General features: G+C 40.1%; 2 protein-coding genes across 15 annotated transcripts in view; both read left to right on the forward strand.

Annotated features, from left to right (window-relative positions):
* Positions 1-1,520, forward strand: part of phactr4b (phosphatase and actin regulator 4b) — a 33,932-nt gene extending 32,412 nt beyond the window's left edge. For all 14 annotated transcript variants that reach the window (XM_077575383.1, XM_077575380.1, XM_077575377.1 and 11 more), the window contains one exon: positions 4-1,520. In XM_077575383.1, the coding sequence (XP_077431509.1) occupies positions 4-19 (16 nt within the window). In that variant the 3' untranslated portion in view covers positions 20-1,520. The remainder of the gene's footprint in view (positions 1-3) is intronic.
* A 1,966-nt stretch (positions 1,521-3,486) lies between these two features.
* On the forward strand, positions 3,487-11,996 carry rcc1 (regulator of chromosome condensation 1). Its single transcript, XM_077576899.1, has 10 exons — positions 3,487-3,596; positions 4,491-4,584; positions 5,550-5,737; positions 5,865-6,044; positions 8,434-8,530; positions 8,636-8,758; positions 8,843-8,983; positions 10,904-11,023; positions 11,093-11,245; positions 11,359-11,996. The coding sequence occupies exons 2-10, from the start codon at positions 4,509-4,511 to the stop codon at positions 11,532-11,534; spliced, it is 1,254 nt and encodes a 417-aa protein (XP_077433025.1). The 5' UTR covers positions 3,487-3,596; positions 4,491-4,508; the 3' UTR covers positions 11,535-11,996.
* Positions 11,997-13,473: the final 1,477 nt, after the last annotated feature.

Here is a 13,473-nt window from a genome sequence, read left to right on the forward strand (position 1 = left end):
TAGGTATCACCGGCCTTAGCATCCATCCTACCCTCTCCAGATGGTGGAAGAAGAAGCACTTAAAAGTCTCCGTGGCAAGCAGCTGCTGACTATGCGGACAGATCGGCCCTTTCTCATTTCCTGAATGTACTGTACAATTGATCAGGGACAGCCTGGAACTGACTAGAAACACGAATGCTTCTCGCTTCGCCGCCATCACCCTCACGGAATTACTTCCAGTGAACAGGTGGTGGGAGAAGATGCAGTACTTATCCCGGACGACAGGGGGAAACCACGTGCCAACCAAATGGAGACATTTGCAAAGGAGCGACAGTGCAGGGCTTCTACCCCCCTCTGCTGTAATGTGGTGTCCTCAGGGACCTGGATCTAGTTAATACCTTTAATGCGGCCTCATTCTGTGTTGCCTTTTTCTTTACTGTATATGAAAACGCTAACTCATTCATCTTGTTAATGTGAGAACGTAACGTAATAATAGTTAACACAAGTTGTAATGCTAGTACTCCACACAATAATAATGGAGACACATGGCTATAGTGAGCGTGGACTGGAGGATGAAGACTGGGATATTCTGTTTTAGGATTGGACATCTCTGGGATATTGTGTGTTTTTATATTCACTGTACAGATTGCTATTATAATATCTTAGAATGAAACTCGGAAAGATCTAATTACAAAATGTGTAATGCACACGATATTTTATATCATAATTTTGATCACATGAGTAGTGACAGCTTTTTGTTTTGGAGATTTCTTTGGCTTGCCTGTATTTAAAGTTGTGTTGTGAGGTGGCCATTTCATAAGCGTGACTCTTTAGAAATAGAAGGTGCCGGTCAGGACGTTGTAGGTGAATTTGTGTGCCAATGTACCCTATGCCTAGAAAAAAAAAATAGGATATTGGTATTCATATCAACTATTTCTGAAATCTACTGCATGAGCCAACAAGGATCCCAGTGTCATTGGGTCTGGAAAATCTCTTTCATGTATACTTTTCTATGAGTTTTGTACTACCCTTTAATCACACATGCAATGCATATCTGTAGCCATTTTATATAAGGTCATGCTGGTGTTGTCGACCAAGAATACAATGCAAGTTGCTGTGATGGATCAGGGGTTTATGAAAAAAATAATAATCATCAGAAAAATGTATGAACGGTCAACAGGGGAGCATTTTGGCTGGAACTTTTTATCTGCAACTGTTTTATTTGTAGTATCATCTGGCCAGTAGCTTACAGGGTTCTCTATTCTGTGTACAGGTGGATTGTAGGTTTCACTGATGCTTGTGTATATCTTGTCTTCCTTTCATTTGAAAAGAAATTTTAAATAAAGTATTATAGGTTGCTATTTTTTAAGCACAAAATCTTAGTTTATAATTAAGTGCTACAAGAATGGGAATGAATATGTACCCTCTCTGTAAAGCAAGTTCATTTTTAATTGAATGTGAAGATGTACGGACTGACACTAGTTTTTGTTTTAATTGTACATAGTGACATCTGGATCTAATTAAAAATCTTACAGCTTGAACCTTTTGTGCAATGATTCATCACTTGCTCAGCAATTAAATCACTCTTCACTGTTCAAAGGGCAAGTCTGTGCGTAATGGGGTAGATGCCACGGACTGACTTCCGGGTTTCACACATAAGCATCGTTTCCGGCCACTCATGGCCGCGTTCCAACACTCATGGCCGCGTTCCAACACTCGCGCCCCCAACCACGGGGAGCGCGCCGGGCGTCTTAACTCTCTGAAATACTTCGGAAAACTGAGACAGACACACTACACATTCGCAGCCGTCGACGGGAACGCACAACCGAGGGGCAGAAAGGCGGAATCACAAGAACTGGGACGCGGCCCACACGTCGCTAACAGGAAACGGAAACAAAGCTGATGTGTGAAAACCAGGAAGTCGGAAGTCCCGCCTCCTCCGTGGCATATACCCCATTCTTCTGTCAAGCGGGACATGGGGATCCAGTGACACCTGATGTCAATTCACGGATCCGCTGAACCAACTATAGGGTGTGTCAGAAAGGTTCGAGGACTGGTGTCTCAAAAGATGTTTTTTCAAACCCAAACTCCCCTTTAACGTGGGTCATCAATGTCTACAAATAATTAAGCTGAATGTCATTTGCATCGATTATTTGAAAATCAGCCATAAACATCATTTGAATTGTGGAGATGCGGTAAATGTTTTACGCAGCAAGCTACTCTCTTTCAACCCTTTCATGAACATGAAAAAATAGTTAATCGCTTTTGAACTCAGAAACATGTCAACTCCCTTCGCTTCCTTAAAGTCAAGTTCCTGGTGCATGCCTTTCTCTCCCTTGTGAGTGACAGCATAATTTGGAAGGCAGTGAATATTATTGCGAGTCTTAGAATGGAATAAAAAGTCTACTGTCATTGCATGGTCGCAGATACGAAATTGGGGTGCGACTCCCAAGTTTTTTTTTCAAGAAATAAGAAAAACAAATAATGTAAATATCAGTGAAGCCAGGGATGTTGAATGTGTAAATTAAACAATATTTTTTATAATGTGTAATTTGTGGGTGTTTTATTAGATAATTGTTCTCTTATTCTTAATTCAAATAAAATTACAAACGTGTCAATACAAAATATGTTAGCATTCATCAATGGCGGAGGCACATGAACCTGTATTTCTTGGACAAAATGGTCCATTCAGATATTATGATTGTATTCAATTATGTAATCAAATACACTTATAAAAAGCGGTAACAATATCAAATAACATGAAACAATTTGATCTTTAAAAAGACATTTATTAATGTGTGAACTTTGACATCCAACAAGATGCCAAACAGGCAAAGGATTCCTGCATCAAATTAAGCTCAGAGTCTTGAGTCCTGTTTACTAACACAAACATAACTACAGGTAATAGATTTTACCACAGGAAAAACAATGGAGAAAAAAAAAAGTCAACTTTAGGTGAGGTAAGGCATCAACATAGTTTTTTGTTTTTAATACTTAGTCGTGAATTTCGCAGTTCGGTTTCCTTTTCTACTTATTGTGTACAGGTCAGTAACTGACATTTGCCTTATTGCCGTCAAAGTGGCAGAAAGCTCTGTTGTAACTGAGCAACTCATTGACAATTGTAATAGCTCCAATGCATTGAATTCACAACATATAATTTTATGCAGCCCACTCATCGGCTCTTGCTGCCCAAGGTCGGCATGCGAACAGTATGAACTTATGCCCACCCCTATATGAGTCATGGTTTCACCCTGGCCACCCCAATGAAAAATGTTTGGCTACGCCCCTGGTATTCATATACAATTTTATATGAAATACATTAGTTGGCATTTTTACTTTTTTTATTTTTTTAACCAGGCTTAAACAGATTACATAGCTCAACTGTGTCTTTTGAAAATAAAAGGTGGCCATGATCTAATGATTCAGAATGATTGGCTGATTAAAAAAGAACTTGGTCTATTTTAGTGCTCCTGTCTCTTTAAGGAGGCAACTCGTCCAAGTCGCGACCGAAGTTATCGCGAGAATACCCACCCAGCTCCTGAGACCGGGAGCAGGCTGCGTGTTGCACATGTTAGTGTCCTTCCACTGCTTCCAGACCACACTTGAACTAGTCCCAGGTTGGTAAACTTAACACATACTGTAACATATATTTGTTTAGCACTAACACAACAGTCAATGTCTGTGGGTAAGGCTCAACTATCCCTTAATGTCACGCTAAAACCGCTAACTAACTCATGCTAGCAGTGGTTGGGTCTTACCATGTGAATCTGTGCTGAAAATACATTTTGGCGGCAATCCTTCAGTTTTGTGATAAAGTTGTCTAACATTGAAATTGCAACTCTAAGACTTCGTCACATTTTGGACCCGATTTTAGGTTGTGACTAGTCACTGAACGCTAACCTTAAGCTACGTTAGCTTCGGTAAGCACGCGGAAGTTGCCAACGATTGCAATGATGCTAACGTAAAGGACCTTAGTTGCAACTTGCAGATGTAAGCGTGTTGGCATGCAGATGAGTCGACACGCATTAACGGAGAAGTAAGCTCAAATTTGAGCAGGACTTCCAACTCGCATGCCAACAAGCAGGTTATGGGTCGCGGGGTGGGGCAAAAAGCTGGGACTGTGCCTTGAATACAATGCCTCGCTTTCTACTGCATACAGGCAGTTTCCCAACCACTACGCAAAAAAACGTTTACTAAAAGTGGTTATACAGGTTAATTATCTACCTTCTGTCATCGAGTGGAAGAGCATTTGATTGTTTTGTCTGTTACTACTATATGCTTAAATGATCATAAACAAATTGTCCTAAAAAATATTTTGGGGTCAGAATAATTGAGATTGAATAATTTCCTGCGGCAAACCTGATGATCTCTAAATCACTGCTCAAAAGATGCTGTTCGTTGATTTGAAGTACAGCGATATATTTATTGGAAACCATGTTTTGCATTTACTAAATTAAGTTGTTCTGGCACTCTAATAAGTCCCTTATTGTTTCTTCATGTCTTCCCCATAGGATTCAAGTGCTGCTTTCATGGTCACTAAAAAGATGGCCACAAAGCGGAAGTCAAATTCAGTCGAACAGGTGAACGATGCTAAGAAAGTCAAAGGTAATGGCATTTTCAAAACAATCAGACTAACTCTATTTGCATTAAATAACTATTCATGTGTTACAGTGATTCTCAACTAGTAGGTCTGCACTCTGCATGTAACCAAAAGTGTGGTACACCAATTTGAATGTGACTCAATGCACTACTTCTCAAGCAGGCTAAGGCACGCTCAATTTGTTTGCACCATACTGCTTATTTATTTATGTGATTATTTTATATTCATGGCCGAGTTTATTATAAAAAAACAAATTTTTAATATATATATACATAAATATATACTATGTCATAATATATACTATGCCACATTCCAACTTGGGTGCAAATTTGGGTTAAGTCACCAGATCAGGAACACCGACGTAAACTGAGGACTCCATACAGTGAAATATTTTATGTGCATCCAAGGTCAGGCTCCGTTATTTTTGAAAGAACATTATTTGGCAGACATGAATCAGAAACTTTATTACTTAGCTGTAACGGTACATATATTCCGCCGTGTTCCTTCATAGAGCATATTAGGTAAGGAACAGGATGTTAAATTACGAGGGCCTGACCAATATGGATGATTTGATGCAGATGCTGAGTTCATTATTTGGCAGAATACTTTTTGGGGGTCATTACTTTGTCTTTTAGTATTTGTGTAAGTTCACAACAGAGAATAATTGGCAAAAATATGCCGTTTTGTTTTTCTGTTGGGAATCTTTGAATGGCGGTTGTCAAGGCAAGCAAGATGCTTTTATCAGTAGGTCAAACTCGGGTGAATGTAGATATTAGTGCAGCACAAAAGAGAACAAGCGTGATGCTAAAGCCGAGCTAGGCTTATAAAGCACTGGAAGAAACCCCAATATATTTTCAGAGGCCGTTTTTGAACAGTACAGTTACTTGATGGTTTTTACTTGTATAAAAGTGGATTGCAACTTAACTTGAAATTGGTGTTTTCAACTCATTGGTCTTTGAATCTGTACCAGTTTTCCACAGGAGTCATTGTAAGGAGCCAGGCCACGTTCTTGTTCTGGGCCAGGGTGACGTCGGACAGCTGGGTTTAGGAGAGGACATCATGCAGAGGAAGAAGCCCGCTCTGGTGACCCTACCTGAGAAAATAGTGCAGGTGGTGGCTGGGGGCATGCACACGGTGTGCCTCAGCAAAACTGGTGTGGTAAGTACACAACGTGTAGTGCATTTCAAGGAAGCCAAAATGAGACTCAAGGGTCCCGAGGATGCGTTTGAAAAAGAGATGTAATCTCAAGGAACACTTCAAACATGAGCAAATAATTTTTCCTTAGGTTTACACATTTGGCTGCAATGATGAAGGGGCCCTCGGTCGGGACACGAAAGAAGGAGGGTCTGAGATGATTCCCGGGAAAGTGGTGCTCAAGGAGAAAGTGATCCAGGTGTCAGCAGGAGACAGCCACACGGCCGCACTAACAGACGAAGGAACCGTGTACGTGTGGGGCACCTTCAGGGTCAGTTGTCTTTATCTTTGCTCCTAACCGTCCAAGATTGGTTGAAAGTGTAAACAAATAGCATGAAAAGGAACATGCCATTATTTTCTGCTTGTTACACCCCAGACTATAAAACAACAAAAGCATGATTGAGAAAGGATTTTGATAGAGTATATTCATTTATCTGTGTGTGTGTTTTTTTTAACGTTGCTGTCAGAGTGTGCGGTGGCTAAACTTGTCCGACTTCCAACGTGTGAATTTCTCTCGTAACAACCAGAAATTGATTACCTCATTTTTATCTCCTACTTAAAATCTGAGCTGACCGCAAATCCACAGCAATATGACGCCCCATCATCTGTTAAATCATTAAATAATGTGCTTTACTAACCTGAATTTGCTGATGACTAAAATGTCAATGTAAGAGTTAATGTAAATTTGTTCTGTTTGGACATGATTATTTGCTGTCAGCGCCATTTGAGAGTCAGACTCAACAGGCCTAACAGCCTGTAGCTCACTAACACACAACTAGTTGATTTGATTGCAATGTTTGAATTTCTATTAATCTATAACTATTTGATTTTGTTAACATCTACCTGTGTCATGCCGTTTTTAGTGATTACTTTTTGTAATTAATTTGCCTCTGGATGATTTTTTTTTTCCTCTAAGAAACTGATTGACAGACTGCTGTATAACAGGGTTTGACATTAACCCTCACCCTATGTGACAGTGTTAACCCACCCCAAGTTCACTTACACTGGCACAACCGGTCCAGTTCATAAATACAATTAAATCAACAGGTTTTTGCCTTTCTAATATTCAATATTTGGCGTTTTTCTCAATTTCAACTGATCAATTATCATATATTTTTTCACTGTGCATATATATATATATATATTATTATTTATTTTATTTTATTTTTTTGTCAGGTTATGGTAGATATGAAGCCCAGAAAATGTTAAAAATAAATTTTATTTTATAATTAAAAAAACAAACAAAAAACATAACATGCAATAACTACCGTACACTGAAGCAATATTTTCTTAAAGGGGAAGTTAACTCCCCTAAAAAAAAATATTTACAATATGTTTAATGCGCTCCCCACTAGCCCAAAAAATGCATCCTGATGAATATTGTGTTAGTGGAATATGAATTAAATAGGAAAATCCACCTGTTTTTATTCAACGCAACCCATTTTGCCACTTGCTATCGAGTAGAAATAACATCACAGTTGCACAGGGCCCTAGTGACCAATCACAGCTCAGCTTGCGAAGGTCACATGAACACACCCAGAAAACAAGTGAGCCGTGATTGGTCATTACCTGAGCAACTGTGATTGTCATTTTCAGTTGATAGCAAGTGTCAAAATGGCTGCCCCTTGAGATGGGCTGAAAAAAAAAAAACAGGTGGATTTTGCTGCTTAATTCATATTCCACAAACGCAATATTAATCATAATGCCGCGTTTAGATAAGTGAGGGCGCATAGAACATTTTATTGTATACTATTTTGGGCTATAAACTAAGACAAAAATAAATATAATCATTGAAACCAATCATATCAACAATATGGAGGGCAAGTGGTACTGGCTGTCACCAAAAAAGGCTCAAATCTTAAAAAAAAAAATCTGTTGTCACATTCCTGCATGTTGTTTGCAAGCAAAGATTTATTTTAGCTTAATTTGAGCCCAACCCTTCCACCTCCATCTGTCCAGACAAGTTTTGTTATCTTGAGTCTCCTGAGCCAAGTCTTACCGTGGTTAGCTTGTCTTTCACCTTTTGCGACCACATGGTTGACTCCGAATCTAATTTTCACTACCAACTGAAAGTCCCTCCCGAACACCACGTGCTGCATATACTCATCCTCTGTGAGCCTATTTAACACATGTCGCAATTAAAGCATTTGAGGACCGGGAGACAGAAATTCATCAAGTTAAAGTAGAGTTTTAACCCGAGTTTAATCTCACTGGGTTGTTTTCATCCCTCTGGACCTCATGTTTGTTAATTTTTTTTTTGTTGTCATTGCATTTTCATTAATACCGTACTCGGTGGCACACTGGTAATTACATCTCTAGTATCGCTGCCTGCCTCCAGCATTCAAACTCCCTTTATTAAAACTGGAGCAGATTTCCCCGAAGAAAGCTCACTTACGGCTTGAAGTACACAGCATAGCAACTGTTTAATCAGCATTAGTATGTCCAATCGGATTGGTTGATACAAATGTGTACATATTATATATAAACATAACGTGGACTGAATCCACATTCAGAGGTTTTGGTGGGCTCGTGGCTTGATTTCTTGTTCTTGTATTATGACGCATGTTAGGTCAGCATAAAAGCCACTGGCATGCTAGCTTCTTAATATCTTCCTGTGCAGTGTCTATGGGTGATTTCAGCTCATTAATGTTCCCCCGCAGGATAGTAACGGCGCTATAGGTCTCCTGGATCATTTCAAGACAACTGATGTTCCAACAAATGTGCCCTTGACAGAAAAAGTCGTCAAAGTTGCCTCAGGTAGTAATGGGTCATGTGACCAATCGCATCCTTTCACTTTTGAGTGGCGGGGATAGCCTTGTCTTTGCTGTTGTTGTTGTTGTTGTTGACGTCATGTTTTAACAGGTAACGACCATCTTGTAATGGTGACCATGGAGGGAAATCTTTACACGTCAGGCACTGCTGAACAGGGCCAGCTAGGAAGGGTGCCTGAGCAATTCTCAAACCGGGGAGGCAGGAAAGGCCTCGGTGAGTCGCAAAACTTCACGGTTGTCGTGGTATATGTCGCCTATGTCCCGTGCACTAGTTCACTTCCTGTTCCTGTGATTGCAGATCGTCTATTGGTTCCCCAGATAGTCAAAGTCAAAGGGAAAGTTCACTTCATAGACGCCTTCTGTGGGGCGTACTTCACATTTGCCGTGTCCAAAGATGGACACGTGTATGGATTCGGCCTTTCCAACTATCACCAGTTGGGTAAGTATCCTGTCGTTTTGGATGTGGCATTGCTCCGCTAATGGATACAAGTTTGCACTTTCTGATCTCAGCTAAAGACTTTATCAGAGGTCAGGATTATTACTGAATTCACCCATTAGGCATTAAATACTTGTACAAACTTAAACAATGTACTGAACAGCAGCTTGATGGAGTTGGCTTGTACACCGACTCTTAACAGAAAAAAAAATGTTTTGTGAAAGTCATTCTATCACTTGATGTTGTTATGTAGTGATGCACCGAATATTCGAAAATTTTCGACCGAAAATGGCAAAAAATTGGCCGAAATAAAATTCAAGCTGAAAGAATATGGCTGAAAGAGGATGTTGTGGTGATGCAAGCAAAAAAAAAAAAAAAACGCTGCAAGCAAGTGTCTGTTAGAATTAAACACCAAAAGAGGGGGTGAGTGTCCGCCTTGCTACTCGCTAGCGTTTGAGTACCGGCAGCTTCATTGTGCACACCGGAGAAGGAGAGGGTCGCTTGGTAAACTATGTCAAAAAAGAGAGCGCTGCCGAGTACTGCACTACAGGTGAGCCACTCTCTCTCCTGCAGCGCCTTCCTTTTCTTCTTTGATGAGAGCTAAATGCTTTAGCTAATGTTAGCACTATTGCTATCGGGTGACTACAGATCTGTACAGGACGCCGTGTGACTTTGCAGTCCGTTCCCAAAGCCGATTGGCTGATGCGAAGAATTTTTAAACGTTGGTGTGAATATGTGTATGTGCCGATTTTAAGTGTGCCGCACCGTGTCCCGCTCCAAATAGCCTAAAAATGCATCATCCGTGCCCGCCGGTGCGAACTACTGTACATTGACTCTTAAAGTGCAATTGCACCGCCAGAAAATGCTCAGTTGCTCACCCTGCGTTTGGTGTACTATTCGCCAACATGTCTCTGAGGTCTGTGGTGTGGACGCATTTCAATTTATATTGTGGTTTGTTAAAACACCCGTGCTTAATAGGCCTGTATATTTTATATTATTATAATTGTAATTAATTATAATAAATGCAGTGATAATAGAAAATTTGCATAAATTTTTTCGGCGTTTCGGTTTTTGGCCAAGCATTTCTCATTTTCGGTTTTGGCCCAAAAATTTCATTTCGGTGCATCCCTATTGATGTGATATGCGAACATGGCTAGCTGGAACCCAGATCACCTTTGAGAAATTTCAGTGTTTTGAACCTGGTAAGCAGTTCAAAAATAATCCTGCTCCAAACTTAGTCTATTTGGTTATGGTTTTCTTTAACAAGGCTGTCTTTGTGTGCAAGTACAATGTAAAAAAAAAAAAAAAAAAGAATATTAACTTAAAAAACCTAGAAAAGTTTTTTTCACTCGGAAATTCTAAGTAACTTTTACAAGGAGAGTTTTGAGTACATTTTACATGTTTATTTAAAAAAAAAAAAAAGCTCTGTAAGCTTTGAGGACCGAACCCATGACCTTCAGCTTGGGTGATAGCCACCCTACCACCTGAGTCATGCCACGCCTTCTGTATGTTAGTATATTGCTGGAGTTAGGTGGACTCCTCATACCTCCATGAGACCGGTTTAGGTCTAATTTTGGACACACCAGCAATGCAGTATAGTGACAAACGGCATGAGTGGCATGGCTCAGGTGGTAGCATGTCTGTCTCGTAAGCTGAAGGTCATGAGTTCATTAGTCAGTGCTTACATAGCTTTTTTTTTTTTTTTAATTATAAACTAGCCAAATGTACTCAAAACTCTCCTTATAAAATGTACTTTGAGTTTCTGAGTGAAAAAAAAACTTTGCTAGGTTTTTTCAAGTAAATATTACTCCTCATTTTTTACAGTGTACAAAATCCTGCATCTTTGCCATTGGGTCAAGAAAGAAAAAAACAAGCTTGGTTATGTGACTAATCAACACGCTTTTATTTTATTTACGCATCAAGGCACCAAAAGCCCAAAGATGTATTTTGTCCCTGTGAAACTGACTTCCTTCAAAAATTCCACCTCGACCTGGGTTGACTTCTCTGGAGGACAACACCACACGGTCTGCCTCAACTCAGAAGGTAAACTGAAGGATTATTTCAGTAACTTCATTTTTTTTGTGCATTGCTGACTCTTGAATCCTGTTTCAGGACAGATTTACAGCCTGGGCAGAGCAGATTATGGGCGCCTTGGCCTTGGTGAAAAGGCCGAAGATAAAAGTGAGCCCTCGGCCGTCAGCGGGGTTGAACTAGCCTGCGGAGTGACATGTGGAGCATCCGTCAGCTTTGCTGTCACAAAGGAAGGTGAGAAATGGTGCCAGATACATTTCAGACGCCATCCTATTCTTCAAGTGCAATTTACACTACCTTAGTTGTACTTTCTTTGAAATCCCTAACGTTGGCTGTGCCTCCTCTAGGGTCTGCGTACGCTTGGGGAATGGGCACCAATCTCCAACTTGGCACAGGTGAGGAGGACGACGAGTGGAGCCCGGTGAAAATGACTGGCAAGCAGCTGGAAAACTGCACAGTACTGATGGTGTCCAGTGGAGGGCAGCACACGATCCTTTTGGTAAAAGACAAACAGGAAAGCTGATGAGGCTCTCAGGCATGTAGTGCTGCTTCGGCTGTGTTCACTGTGCCTAAAATGCGAGTGGGGGTGGATGGTTGTTGATGTCTTATTATGGCTAAGTCGAAAAAGGTGAGGTCAGGTAAATGACCCTCTTGGTAATGTGACTACATGGTGGTGGACATTTTCACTGTCGTGATGAATACAAAACTATTTTTTTAAAACCCTATTTGGTATAAGAAGTCAGTATGACTGAGCTTTTGTGTGAGGTTTGACTTCAGGTGTGTACATATACTGGACTTTTTAAATAATGTTTTTTTTTTTTCCTTTAGAGAAATAATTGCATGGTTTTTGGTTCAGACAGAACATTTATGGCATTTGAGTCCGTCAAGCTGCTGCCCAGAGAAAATAGGCAAATATTTTCATTGTGTTTGGGTCACTGTTCTGTATTTTGCTACTGTTCCTGTTAGAATAAATGTAAACATTTTACATATTGTATGTGTAATCCTTTTACTTGATACAGATTTTAACTGTTTAATTTGCCTCCCATATTGTCTTCCACTTGTTGAAACGCAATCAAACGCCACTGATTTGAGTTTTGAACTATGTTCTACCATTTCAACTTCAACAGGTTCAAAAGTGCAGGAGTATTGTGAATTTGAAATTGTGTTTCTAAATTACTGTCTGTTTGGTCTTACTGGTTCTGTTTGGCAGACCACCTGTCTGCCAGATGGTCTGTTGACTTGTCATCACCCATGTATCACAGATGAGTACTACAGATCTCATAATGTAACCTCAAAGTCGCCACTTGATGTATGTGCCAAGAGTCGTTATGTGCTACCTTCTGTTCTGGCCAGTCTATGACTCACAACAGCTGGCAAATTTGATGGAATCCCCACTCTTGGAGGGTGATCATTTAAATATTAAGTTTGGAGGTAAAAATATCACGGCTGTTCTACAAAACATTTTTTTTTTTCAAAATGCCACCCTTCTGGTCTTAAGAGACGCACCAAAAAAAGCTAAATAAAATTGGTGTCAGTCACAATTATTTTTCAACCATGTAGAGGGGAAAAAATATGGAATCAACTTGTAATTTTCAATTCTAAAACAAACCTGCGTCATATACAATCTGCTAATTAGTCCACAGCTTAGTAGGAGTGCTCACACCTTGAAAAGATGTTACAAAACTTTATATTTTCAAAGTGTAAAACATCACAGAATGTTACAAAAAAAGTGATGGTTGTTCCCAGTCAGTTAAAAAAAAAAAAATCTAGATCAGTGGTTCTTAACCACGTTCACACTGCAGGGCGTGATGCCCATTTCGGATTTTTTGTTAAATCCGATCTTTTTATGTACCGTTCACATTATAAAAACAAATGTGACATCTAATGTGAACGCGATGCGACTCACATGCACAAAGAGCACACTTTGAGTGGCGTACATCCAAAACAACGATGTCACGTTGCGGTATTCACGTAAGTAAATATTGTCCAGACTCGCAACATTTTAACGCCAGCCAAGCCATTTCATCCGTTGCCTTGATCGATCAAAACAAATGCGGAAAGATGCAACATCGTCCAATCAGCTCGAAGTATTATACAGCAAGACCCGCCTTTCCTGAACGGGTCTAACTAGTGAAATACCAGAACTCCCTCGAGTGAATCCTAATTATCAATCTGGTTGGCGAGGTTAGATATAGATATATAGGGTGCATATGTATTATACTGTCAGAGAATATTACAACCCCCCCCCCCCCCCCGCCACTTAAGTTTCGGATATATGCTCATAAAGTGGCTTATTGTAAATGTGGGGTCTGTGGAGGTGAGCATGTGAAGAGGCTGAAGACAGGCAGAAAATGTGAGAATTGTGGAGGGGAACATAAGGTCAATCATAGTGAGTGGGTAATGAAGTTAAAGCAAATCAAAATTAAGATTGGGGGGTCATGTGCATGGAATTCAAATGGAAT

Source organism: Vanacampus margaritifer, chromosome 9 (assembly GCF_051991255.1).
Source record: "Vanacampus margaritifer isolate UIUO_Vmar chromosome 9, RoL_Vmar_1.0, whole genome shotgun sequence".
NCBI classification, from domain to species: Eukaryota; Metazoa; Chordata; class Actinopteri; order Syngnathiformes; family Syngnathidae; genus Vanacampus; species Vanacampus margaritifer.

Coding starts and splice junctions, on each gene's coding strand:
- rcc1 (XM_077576899.1), top strand. CDS start 4,509: ATGGTCACTAAAAAGATGGCCACAAAGCGGAAGTCAAATTCAGTCGAA. Junction 6,045..8,433: donor ACGTGTGGGGCACCTTCAGG/GTCAGTTGTCTT, acceptor GTTCCCCCGCAG/GATAGTAACGGCGCTATAGG. Junction 8,984..10,903: donor TTCCAACTATCACCAGTTGG/GTAAGTATCCTG, acceptor TTACGCATCAAG/GCACCAAAAGCCCAAAGATG.